The 13,718-nt window shown below is 36.9% G+C and overlaps 1 protein-coding gene across 2 annotated transcripts in view; it reads left to right on the top strand.

Moving 5' to 3' along the window:
- Positions 1-13,718, top strand: part of BCAS3 (BCAS3 microtubule associated cell migration factor) — a 475,802-nt gene that overhangs the window by 68,503 nt on the left and 393,581 nt on the right. For both annotated transcript variants that reach the window (XM_054574853.1, XM_054574854.1), the window contains exon 7: positions 1,179-1,251. In XM_054574853.1, coding sequence (XP_054430828.1) covers positions 1,179-1,251 — 73 coding nt within the window. The remainder of the gene's footprint in view (positions 1-1,178; positions 1,252-13,718) is intronic.

Raw genomic sequence — 13,718 nt, forward strand, 5'->3', positions numbered from 1 at the left:
GATAAGTGTATTTTTGGTTGTTTTCTATATTTTATTTTTCATTTTTTTGTACTTTATTTTTTAAAGTATATTTTATTGATTATGTTATTACAGCTGTCCCAGTTTTCCCTCCTTTGTTCCCCTCAGCCCAGCACTCCCCTTCCCTCCAGCAATCCCTCCATTGGAAATGGCGCTCACGCCTTTTCCAGTCACTTCACCCACTCCCCATATGTGACTGGTGCCCTTCCAGCTGTTGCCCTGGTGTTGAATGCCAGAGTGGGTGGGTTTGCATACGTTTTACGACTGTGGGCCCTTTAAACAAAATTTAAATCAAGAAGTTTCTTTCAGTGCCCCAACCCCCACTGATTTTTACAGTCAGAAGTTACGGAGATTTATCTTCCAGGTGCTGGAACCCTGGGCTGTGCAGTCCGGCCTGGGGCTGGGATCACTCGCTTAAGTATCCCTCCCGATTTTTATCCACCGCACATGAACGTAGGACCACCTGTGCCCATCCCACTGATGCCCCGACCTCTCCGTGCCACACCGTATCTCCTTACCTCTGTGCCCTGTCTCTACGGCTCTGCCCCTCCTACCTGTCTGGATGACTGTGGCTTTTTAAAAATCTTTGGTTTGTTGAACTTCTGTGCAGTTCAATTTTCTGACAGTTCTGAGTATTATTTGTTTTGAGTTTAGTTGTAATTCCTTTCTGTGGTTGCATGAGGAGGTGAAGCATGTCTTTCTACACCTCCATCTTGCCTGGAGGTTTCATTTTCAGCTTTTAAAGGATTTTTCATTTATGTGTTTGTAGAATGACCTATAGTTTTATAATTTTCCTGTCCTGAACTATCTTTATTTAGTTTTGATATAAAGATTATACAGTCTCTAAATAATTAGTAGTAGAGTTGAACACGATTTTTTTGATTTCATGGAGAATGTATTATATAAGATTTAAGTTAATGCCAATTTAAAAAAAAAGATATTTTAAGAGCAGGTTCAATTTTTAAAACTAGTTATAGGTTTATTTATACTAGTTATAGGTAAAATTCTGTTCTTTGCTTATTCAAATGTATAAATTATATCAATTTATAATGAATATTTTGCTATCTTTTCAGCTGTAAATATTTTGAGAGCATGAAAATCTGTACATTATATAAGAATACTCCTCAAAATTTTGTTTTGCATTTTATGTTCCTTATCAGGTGCTCAAAAGTGTGACAACTTTGCTGAAAAAAGGCCCCTCCTTGGTGTTTGTAAGAGCACTGGATCTTCTGGGTAAGGAAATTTTAAAAATTCTTTGGACCTTTATTAAACATTTACATTGTTATTTCAGAGGAGGAACTTTGATGACCCATTTGCCTAATGAATTTGAGATGACTACTGTCTTTCTAGTTAGTGTATCTCTTCAACTCGAACTCCGAGCTGCGATTAACACTGGGAAATTATTATAATTTTGTTAGTAAGGAAGATGATTAAAATGGATATTAGGCTTGACAACCAGTAGTCCCTGTCTAATGCTTTCAGCTCATAGTGTGCACTTTAGATCATGGATGCAGTGGAGAAAGGAAGAATGTGATAATGGTATACAATGATTAGATCTTAGAGTCTTAATTTGCTTTCCAGGGAAATGGTTTGACTACATGTGTTACGAGTGTAAATTTCAGGATTGAAGTGGACAGTAATTTACAGGAGTGGTCCAGAACCTTTTTGGCACCAGGCACCAGTTTCATGGAACACAATTTTGTCACAGACTGGGTGGAGGGGGTGGAGTTGGGTTTTGAGGGGAATGGTTTCGGGATGATTCAAGTGCAAACTCACCTTCTGGTGTGCGGCTCAGTTCCTAACAGGCCAGGACCAGTACTAGTTCGTGGCCTGGAGGTTGGGGGACCCTGATTCTCAGGTATGGGATAAAGATGCAAAAGCAAGAAAATCCAGTTCCTAGTCCCCAATATTTAAGGATGTAGCTGGAAAAATAAGGTATAAGGCACAAACTAATTATGAAATAATGATATATAATAGGAATTCAATGAAGATGGAGATCAGTGTTCATGAATTAAGGAGAGATGGCTTCATGAAGAGGGTGCAGCATATGGTGGATCTAAAGGAATGGAAAGTTTAAAAAAAATCCTTACCTGAGGATATGCTTATCAGTTTTGGGGGGGAGGGGGGAGAGAGAGAGAGAGAGAGAGAGAGAGAGAGAGAGAGAAAGAGAGAGAGAGAGAGAAACATTTCTCGATGTGAGTGGGAAACATTCATCATTTGCTTCCCTTGTGTGCCCCGACTAGGGATTGAACCTGCAACCTAAGTATGTGCCCTGACCGGGGATTGAATCTGCAACCTTCTGGTGTAGGGGAGGATGCTCCAACCAACTGAGCCACCCTTGCAGGGCAGGAAGGGAAAGTTTTGCAGTACATCTGACTTTCAAAGTAGGTTATAAATCTATAGCAGTAGAACAGAAACTAGTATAAATACACTTAAGAATGGTGGAGGTTTATGACTTAGAACTAATATTACCTGTGAAACAGGCAAAACCAGCCATTTCAGTGCTCTGGAACTCAACCAGTGGCTTACAACATCTGAAAATTGTTTATATTTGAGAAACTGGTAAACTTTGAGTAACAGCAGTGGGAATCTGTGGCATTCATGCCTGGAGCTGCTCCCATCACACCCCACCCCTTCTCCTTCCAAAATGGTTGATTGTGCAAGAGTGGAGAAGGTCACAAGGACTGGCACCTTCCCTGCTGTGCTTGGAAGATGCTCACATGTTGCCATGCCCAGCCCCGTTGTCCACAGAAGTTATGGTGTTGAGGAGAGAGGGCAGTGGCTCTTGTCGCCCGAAGTCTTAGTGAGCTGAGGCTTTACGTATGTGTAAAGGATCCATGAAAGGTCCAGGGGAAACTAAAATTTGGGAGACTTGAAATTATTTTGAATGTTGAATGTGCTCCCCTGTCCACACACAGATTTTTCTGGAGAGGATGACAGCCTATATTGAGTTAGAGTATTGGAGCAAATTCTTTGTTGAATCATTGGCTAACCACTAAGCTACATAGAAGCAGCTCTTGGAGATCAAGCCTTAAAAACAAATGAACAAACAAACAAGCAAAAAAGTTAAACCAAGCAAGCAGAGACTTTAGGAACCTCACATTGTGGAGGAAGACATATTTCCAGAGTTGTTATACCATATTATATGAAATGTTTAGTTTTCAACATAGCGTTATATATGACACATGGCCAATAAAACAGGAAAGTATGATACAGTGAGAAAAAAATGCAGGCCATAGAAGCTCTTCCTGATTGTCTCCACTATTAAATTTTATAGACAAGGATTTTTAAAATAGCTTTTAGAAATATATTGTAAGAACTTAATGAACCATGTGTCTAAAAGTAAAGGAAAATATGACAACGTTGATTCAACAAATAGAGAATCTCACCGGGAGGTTAGAAATTGTAGAAAAACCCAAGGGAAATTCTAGAGTTGAAGAGATACAAAAAGTGAAATACCAACCTTACCATAGAGGAACTCAACAGTGTGTTAAAGCCAGCAGACTAACCAGAGAACTGATGTGTTGACAAGGGAGCTGAAGGAGAATGAGAACCACAGAGAGGAGAACCCTGTGCATGAAGACCTCTGGACGCCCATCAAAAAGATACGTTTGCGGAAGACACTCAGCTACCTGCTGAGTTTGGCTTGTAGTTTTTGAAAGATGGTGTATTTCTTCTCAATTCTGCTAACTGTATGATTAAAGAGAGAGTTTTTTATTGAGATATCAGTTTATCCAAAAATAAGGTAAAAAAGAGAGAGGGTAAGGTGATTATATCGTTGGTGATGAGGGTTGAATTTGATGGTGTGTGGCTTATTATATTAGAGTTCTACAGAGAAAAGGAAACAATAGGATGTGAGGGTGTGTGTGGGTGTGTGTGCACATGTGTGTGTAGAGAGAGAGTGAGAGTGAGAGATTTTAAGATACTGGCTCACATACGTGTGAAGGCTGGCAAGTCCAGAATCTGAAGATTAAGAGAAGGGTTGCAGATCCTGTCTGGAGACAGAATTTCCTCTTCCTCCAGGAAGGTCCTTTTGCCATCTTTTTTATTTTTTATTTATTTTTTAATGTTTCCACTGATTGGATGAATCCCACTCACATTATAGAGTATAACCTGCTTTATTTAAATTGTACTGACTTAAATGTTAATCCTAACTAAAAAAGTATCTTTGCAAGAATATTTAGAATATTTGAGCAAGTATGGTTATTGTGGTATAGCCAAATTGACACAAAATTAATCACCACAGGGGCAGTGAATATAGTCCTGATGAAAATATCATTTGTCTATTTGAAAACATATATTGTAGGTCCTGGTCAGGTGGCTCAGTTGGTTAGGACATTATCCCAATACCCACTTGGTTGTGAGTTTAATCCCCTATCACGGACATACAAGAATCAACCAGTGAATGCATAAATAAGTGGAACAACAAGTTGATTTTTCTGTCTCTCCCCTTTCCATTCCTCTCTTTTTATCTCTTCCCTAAAAAAAAAAAAAAAAAAAAAAAATTCTATTGTAGATACTCATTTTCTTCTTCCCCTTTTTGCTCCTTAATTTATGTCATGGTAAGGGAATCATTCTAGTAATAGACTTACTTCTGTATGTCTGTATGACTTGCTGGGTTGTTTTAATAATGATTATTGATAAATTAAATGCAAAGAAATTTTTTAATTATTTCCATAAGTCACTTCATACACTCTAAGTCCTAGGATAAGTTGTCTTGTTATTACTGTATATAAATTCCCTCTTCCATGCATGTTTGCCTCTCTCTCTAATACTTCCTAATGCAAAAGACTGCTGAAAAATACTCATTTTGTTTTCACTTATTTATTTGCTAAACTGATTATGTAGCATGTTTGTCAGAATGTTTACAATCTCAAGAAGGACATTTTCATATAGGACCATGTTCTGTTTCTTATAAGTGTCATATTGCAGTTGTTGTGAATGGAATTTTCTCTCTAATCTGAGCAATCGATCTGTGAGTGTGTATATGTTTGAAGTGTTATTCTGAGTGTTTGCAGTAGGTTGGCAGATGGTGATGTCAGATCCTTTAGACACGTTTTAGCAACTTTAAAGTTGAATATAACAGCAGAGAAATCTAGTTATAGGGGAATTATTTTAGAACCTGTTTTGCAAATCCCAGGATTAAAAAAATGTTATAACCCATTTTTTTTTTTTTAATGAGGCATGTTCTTGCTGACTGTGCTAATATAGCACCAGGGACTGGAAGGCGAATGTTCAATGCCTGCTCTGTACCGGATCTGTTAAATATTTTGCATTATGTAGCATCATTTAATCTTACAACAAGCCTGGGAAGCAGATTGTAGTGTCCACACTGTATACATGAGGAAACTGAAGCTGAGGGAGCTACAGTCACAGTTAGTTGTGGACCCAGGCCTGCCTGTGCTTCACTTGCTTCCCTGCAGATTTTGAGTAAATATCTCAACCTGAGGAACCATATTTACTGAACCAGGTTGTTGACATCATCTTCAGAGCTAGTGGTGCATAAAATTTTAGAACTTCCTTCTCCCTTTGGAGAGGTAGAAGAAGGTAGAAGACATGTCTTTTGCCATCTATTTCCCTGGCAGAGGCTTAATTGAGCACCAGCTGCTTTGGACATTGCCAATTGCTTATATGCACAATTAATACTGCTTATTAAATTATTCTTGGGAAAAGTCAAAATTATTTTTGAAATATAGATTTCATTTTTAAAGATTTATAGTACCTTTTAAAAGAAGGGGGAATTGCTATGGAAATTATCCCATTTCTTCCTCATATTTTATCTGTTGGATATAAACACATTTTAGCCCACTATTTAAAATAACGGCTCTTATTGCATTCATGATAGTCACTAAAATGCCACTTATTTTGATATTCTAGTGATGTGTTCTTTTATTCTTTCTTGTGTGTGTGTGTGTGTGTGTGTGTGTGTAAGAAGCAATTTCATAATCATTCCAGATAAGCCATTTAAGGTCTTGGAGATAATGTTTATTGTGCTGCTGATCCAGGGATTAAGTCAGTGCCTTGTGTAACAATTTGAGGGAGGGAGAGGAAGTATGGACAGTATACTAAGGAAACAGTATATTTTTAGAAAACTGAAGTTCATTGTATACTAAACAGTTCCAGTAATGTAGCTGTTTGTGGTTAGGATCTTGTTGGGTATTATGAATAATTGCAAAAGGGTAATATTATTCAACAGCTGAATGCAGACCTTGGAGAATGTTTACTTCAATGTACTATCATCATGTTACACACAATGTGTGGATTGGAGATGTGATGTTTACATAGAGAAACATAGAATATTCAAAGTAGAAAGAACCTTGAATATCATGTAATTTAACTGCAGAGCCTCCCATTACATATCCATTTTGTGGTGGGAAATTCTTGTAAGAGTGAGAAAATTTACTTCAAATGGTTAGGAAACTCTTACCTTTCATTATCTATGTACTCCATGGCCAAGGTTGGATTTTAATCAGAAAAATTAAAAATTTGGCAGTCAAAGACATAGCTCTGTTTGAGTATCTGCTGTCTTAAATTTATCTTGAAGAGAGGAAAATAATTTTATAGCTAAATAGGAGTAAAGACAATTTCAAAATTAATGACTGTTTATTAACTTTAATACAGTTTGTTTACAGCATTAACATTTTTGCAGTTTTGTTACACATTGCCAATAAGATCATCTTGGACTGGGAGAATTCCAAGGGGTATTTGGTAGCCCTGGCCCTCAACAGTAGTTACTTAGTTGGAGGCTAAACATAGTTGCACAGTCCTGAATTGTTTCTGAAGATACTTTATTTCAATTTGCATCTAAAGTAAATAGTGTTATTTTAAATAGTATTAGAAGGGTGATTGCTTGGGATAATAGGGATGCAATGTTTCTTTTTTGTTATGAAATGGCAAGGAACCCTTATATTACCATACTAAGTGTTTTCACTGTTGATTGATTATCATCCTGTTGTGTTTGTGAGGTCTGATGGAATCATAGTTTGGGCTGGTGATACTTCCACAGAAAAACAGACCAAAAAGATGTATGCCATTCTTCCAGTCTTTGGTGCTCCAACACATGGGCTTTTTCCTGCAGTTCTTTGGCCTGCCTTCAAGCATCAAGTTTTTTACTAGCCCATATCATAGGTATTTTTCACTTCTGTGAGTCTTTTGCAGCTTCCTCTAGCTATCTGTGACTCTCGTTACTGCTTTCCAAGAATGGGCTTTTACATCTTTGGTACAGCATTTGTGCTGAGAGCTGCTCCATTTGAAGAGATGGGCCAGCATTTTAAGGCATCCAATACTATGGATGGTTCAGGGGCCCTCTTGACTTTACTGTTATAGTATAACCAACAGAGGCCTCAGAGCATGCTAGAACATGCCCTGTTCATCTGGTTATGGATGTAGTGAAATCTTAAGGAAATGAGATGACATTATTATTACATCTTAACTACATTTTCTCATGTGGCTCAGGGATCTAATTTACACATCTTGAAATGTTAACAGTGCCTTTAGTAAAGGAGAGTTACTAGCGTGAATGTTAATTATGGAGCATTTACCAAGTTCCCTTATTTACTTAAAGCAAATTTTTAGTTTTCCTGTAGGAGTAAGGCAGAGAGCCAGAATTTTATACACTTGACTCACACATACACAGTTCAAAACACATGCTGGACAAATCTGTAAGCTGATACACACATCATGTAAAATTTTAACCAAGGAAAGCTTTTTTTATGTATGTATTTTAAAATATAGTATCTGAACTATGTATATCCCTAAGTGGTGCATTGTAAGATCACGTTTACAGACATTGTTGTATATTTCCTTGTGATCCTGAAATTGGTAAAGATTTCAAATAGCCTGTTGAAAGGGTTATAGGTAGTGGACCAAATCTAATGAATGTTAGTTAAATTTTTTAAAAGAACTGCCTTGCTTAAAAACCTGTGCTGTCAGGGTCCTGCCAGGAGACAGATGACATATTCAAATGTGGTCTTTTACCAAATTTCTAAGCAAGGGGAGAGAGCCATTAGCAGAACTTGTAAAGAGAGCCATATCTAGAGGGTTACTTGATGGGAACTGTGGCTTCTGATAGAGGGGTTCAGTCTATCTGCATCACCTGGCAGTGGAGCAGCCAGAGCACTCCTACTTTACTCTCATTTCCCCAGATGGCTCTCTTGGGCTAAACCCAGCCAGAAACCAGGGACTGGGCTCTGAAAGTGGAGGGAGCCCACTGATGCAATCCATGCTACACGGGCCCGTCTCCCATGGCAAGGAGCAGGGAGCAGGGAGTGCAGTGTATTTGGAGGGCAGCTCTGAAACTGAGATTATGAGGAATGCAGATGTGGAGGAAATTATGCAGCATTGTAATCAAAGCTGTAATCCTGACTAAACTGGAACATATAGAAAGAAATGTTGATACTAATAACAAATTACTAGTAAACATAGGATTTTACCTTGAGAAAGACACAGGTACTTTGGTGGGGATAGAAAGAAGAGTTGAGACTGGTACATTAGGGAGAAAAGAACACAACGGACAAAGGCCAGGTAGAAACAAACTCTAAGAACATTGTAGACTGAGCACATGGTCAGACTGAGCCATGAAACACCTGGTTCCTTACCAGTTTTCTGCATTCAGTTGAGCTTGTACACTTTATACTTAGTTGCTGTTACACTGTAGCACAATTATTAAAATGCTGTTAATTCTGTTTATTAATACAACTTCCTTGAATATATTGATGCCACTCCCCAGTTAGAATCATAAATTTTAGTGGAAATAGCAGAAAAGGCTCTTAAAATGTGTGTACATACCTTTGACAGTTCTATTGAGATATAACTGACATACAGTAAAGTATGTATACTTAAAGTATACAATTCTATATTTTTGACCTGAACATACACATATGAAACCATCACCACAAGCAAATAATGAATATATCGTTTTCCCCCAAGACTGTTGTCTCTTTATAATTCTTCTTCCCTCCCAGATCCTTTCTCTCAGGCCCTACTGATCTACTTTCTGTCATTCTAGATTAGTTTGCATTATCTAGAGTTTTGTGTAAATGGAATCATGCAGTGTACACTTTCTTTTGGTCTGTCTTATGTATTATATTTATTTTGATATTCATTCTTGTTGCATTTATCAATATTTTATTCATTCTTATTGCTAGTATGGTATATGGGTATAGCACATTTTGATTATCCATTCACTTGGTGGTGGATATTATGGTTGTTTCTAGGTTTTGGCTTCTATGAAGACTGTTTCTATGAACATATTGTTGAAGTCTTTGTAGAGGCGTGCTTTCTTTTCTCTTAGATAAATACTTATGAATAGAATGGCTGAACCATATGTTAGATGTCTGTTTTTAAAAGTGGCTGTCCCATCTTACATTCCTACCAACATTGTATGAGATTTCCATTTCCTCTACTTCCTCACCAACACTTGGCTTTATTAGTCTGTTTAATTTTAGCCATTCTAATAAATATTTAATAGTTTCTCACTGTGGTTTTAATTTGCATGTTCTCATTATTTTTTATTCTTAATTCTCAATTCAGTTAACTCTTCTTTCATATCTTCCTATTATTTGACCATTTTGAGTTTCTGGATTTCAGATTCATAGTTTCATATCTGTAATTGTTCAATTTAATGTGTATTTTGAGAGGAAGGGATTCATGAGTCCCAGAATGGTTGAAAAGTTGGTGAGGAGAAATGGTGCAGATACAAGTGAACAAAGGGAAAAAAGCTTTAATAACAGTCTTACAGAGAGGATTGGAAATAAACATAGATTTAAAAAAGTATTTTTTTAAGAGTTAGCTTACTTTGTTGAACCATCTGTATGTTCTAGGAAATTGCATCATGTGATGAGAAGCAGTCATGGTATTTGAGATACTGGTGATGTATATGACACACTGAAGGAAGAGTGAAACCAATGGTGGATTAATATTATTGAACTAGGAGATGGCAGTCTGTCTTCCACCTCGTACTTTTTTTCATACAAAATTCCTCTTTTATGGCTATGTCATGTTGTCTTTTAAAAAAGGATTTTATTGTCATAGTGTCAAGGAAAAGATAATGCTCATCAAACGTGCCTGATTCTGGTGTTAATGTCTACCTAAAAGCAGATTAACTTTTGTAGTAAATTAGAATCTATATTTAGTTTCAAATTAATGTTTAGTATATAAACTTATTTTTAGTGTTCAATTAAATAATTTCCTCTCTGTGAAAACATGGACTGGGATAGAACTCATTACATTTTTTTTGTTGTTAAAAGCATTGGAAATGATTTTCCACTTAATGCCTTTTCATTTAGTGGCAGAGTTTTCAGGAACAAATTAAAGTTACTAAGTGAGGCATGCATGCTTGGGTAATTGCGTTGCACTATTGTGTTGTTTTCTGTTTTGTGAGATTTTGGGGGGTATTTTCATTAAGATAAAACTCTTGGTTTCCCAGTAATTTGTGTGAATGTTGTTATTCCTTTTTTTATTTGTAATAAAGTCAGTATGATTTTTCTGGGGTAGGGTTAACAATCAGTGTTGTAGAGATTAGGAGTTGTGGTTGGAAAGGTTTGTGCGCTTTACCTGGTTTTCTGTAGGCATAGTGAAGTAAGCATAAGGTTTCTTTAATAAACGGTACCTTGGCGCAATAGCTTTGGTTCTTCTGTGGTTTTCTGATACGGCCCTTACCTGTAGCTCTTACTTCTATCTTTCCTTTACCACTAAGCTCCCAAGGATGCATCCCCTGTCTGATATGATTCCTATAGTAGGCATCTGTGGTCCTGTGTATGTTCTCATCACCTAGCTTTTGATTAATTAGTAGCTGAGGGTTTGATCCAACTGATCTCAGACTTTTTAAATTTTTTATTTTAAAGCATTGCCTTACTCTCTTGTTTCTGGAAAAAATCCAAGGTGATTTTTAATCTATGTTCTGCTGGTACTAGGACCATTGCACCCCTTCCTTGTTTTTCAAGTAATCTCTGCTCAGCTCCGGGCCAGCTCAGTAGAAGGCTCTGCCAATTTGGAGCATTTAAGCTTCTCTTCCCCATGTAAATAAAGTTGTTGGCTTTTTTTTCTCTCCAGTTATTCTGCAGTGTGATTTAGGGGTGATTTCATTTGCTTTCCTTTTTGGATATGTATTGCTTTTCAAAGATATTTGGAAATTCACAGTTCGGTGGCCATATACGTACACAAATACATTGGTAAAGACATTTGAGTTTCATTGTTTTTATCTACACCTTGCTTATTTTTGACTCTTATTAATGGTACAATATGTATTTATTAAACAATGAATATTAGTGCTATCTTATTGTGTAAATTATCCTATTATATGCATATTTTGTTAATATATATTTTAAAATATTGATCATAAGTGGGAAAAGCTTAAAGCTTAAAGTAAGTAATCAAGTGCTACCAACAGATCTAAGGATCTCTATTAAGAATTTGTGCAGGGAATGCTGGTAAGGTAAAGAAGAAGCAAGCACTTGGGAAAGGTTTGTTTCTTATACTCTCTTAACTCCCAACTGGCTGAGAACAAAAATGAGACACACATTTTATTAAAATGAGACCACCTCACCTGACATTTTTACTGTAGTAGTAGCATTGCAAAGAGGTATATTTTCAAGAGCTATGTGTTATTCTTGCCATGTGGTTCTACCTGATTTTTAATAGAGGTTCTTGGGGAATGAATCCACACTAATTTTTGAAACTTTACTCAGAAAGTATTGAAATTCCATCATAACAATGAGTTGAGAGCATGATATTTATTTTCTTGAGTGTATTTCATGTTGCTCTTTTCTTTAGGATCTGTACACCTGAGTATTACCTGGCTAGAAATTGTCCATTCATACTGATCATTCAGATTTGACTATTGAGCGAGTTATTGAAATGTGGTTGATGCCAAGTGAAATGCTAATATTGTGGATGTATTATGTTAAATATCTAAAAAATTAATTTCCTCTGCATATTTCTAGTTTTTTCTTTAATGTGGCTAATAGAAAATTTAAAATTGCACATGTAAGTCACTTGATCTTTCTATTGAAGTGTTGCTCTAACCTTGCTTTGGGCTATAATAGGTATACATTTGGATTCTTTCTGACTACCTCTGTGTGGAAAACCATCACAGTTTCTTGTTGCATGTACAGGTCTATAGACTCATCTTTCCTGAGGCATTAGGACATTTTACAGGAGTTTCTAGAAATTTGACATAAGGAAAGATTGCCAGAGGATAGTAGTCTAATAATGTATAAGCCTTTGAAACAGATCAAGGTGTTCTGGATGACATTGGGCCTTCAGTGGCAGCTTTTGTAGTGTTGAATCTAACAGGACCTCTACCGAAAGTGATATTTATGTATAATGAATCTGATTTTCATTTTGGGTTCTATCATTTTCTTTCTATATGTCTTTAGCCTAATATTGGTGCTCTGTAATATTCACTGATATTCCTGAACCCATGGATAGAATTGTGTAGAACAATGGAAAGAACAAAGATTTTGGAGTCACACAGACCTATTAGCTGTATAAACTTAATTAGTTGACAGCCCTCAGGTTCAGTTTCCTTATTTATAAAGTGCTTCGTTCCAGTGAAAATTAAATGAGGCAGCCTTTTCAAGTATTTAGAAAAGTGTCAGGCCCATATTAGTGCACCTCCTATTATTTAGGTCAGAAAGATATGAAGAGTAGCCAGGGAATACTCTTTACCAAAGATTTATCTTCATATAAATATGAAGAACAAATGTATGTCTGGCTATACATAAAGCAGTCCTGTGTGACTGTTAGAGAAATGTGGCTGTGCCCAGGTTACGTAGTACCTGTGCTACAGGTTTGCCAGGCGGCTCCTTGTCCCAGCCCAGCACTGTGTCTAGGAGTGCGTCTGATGAATAGGAGCCCTTTACTTTCATTGGAAAATGGTAATTTGTTTACAGTCCTCCAAAGAACCTCATGTTATATATTTACATTTTTATTGAGGTATAATTGAAACATGACAAACTGCACCTAAAGTGTACAGTATGATACATTTTGACATTTGTATATGCCCATGAAACCATCACTCCAATCAAGATAATAAGCATATCCATTATACACAATAGTTTTCTCCTGCCCCTTTATAATGCATCCCTTCTGCCCTTCCTGGCACTCAGTATAAGAAGCATGTTTCTATGTAACACGTGTCTGTGAGTGTCATTGAGGTCTTTTTTTGCCGGGGTTGGGGGAAGATTCTTTGCTGTCCTATAGTTTAAGGTGACTTTAATCTATAGTTAAAAACATAAAGATGAGGGTCTTGAAATCACATCTTCTGTTCTGCATCTTAAACTAAATGTCTTTCCAAAGTGAAGGTTTCCATCTAGAACGAGGACGTAAAACTACTAACGGGCTTGCAGTTTCCCTCTGTAATCATTTCAAAACAACAGTTTTTTCAGCCACCAAAAGGATGCAGTCTTGACATATAAATAGAGAACAGATTGAGTTTTTGGCTGATACTGCTGTACTGGTTTAAATGTTGGTTCAGTCAGCTTCAGGCTTAGATTACAAGATTTGCAAATTAAAGGAAAACCAAAAGGGAAAGAACATCTGCATAGATTCTGACTTTGTGGAATTCCATACAGGCAGACTGACTCTTTTTCTGGTGGGACAGAGCGTGTGCCCAGTGAATGAGCCTCGACAAGAGATCAGTTGTGTGTGGTAACCCTAAGGACACAACTTGATGATGAGAGTGAAGAAATTCATTATGG

The sequence above is a fragment of the Pteronotus mesoamericanus genome, unplaced genomic scaffold, assembly GCF_021234165.1.
Source record: "Pteronotus mesoamericanus isolate MK-2021 breed Mesoamerican mustached bat unplaced genomic scaffold, CSHL_Meso_final contig_269, whole genome shotgun sequence".
Taxonomy (NCBI): Eukaryota; Metazoa; Chordata; class Mammalia; order Chiroptera; family Mormoopidae; genus Pteronotus; species Pteronotus mesoamericanus.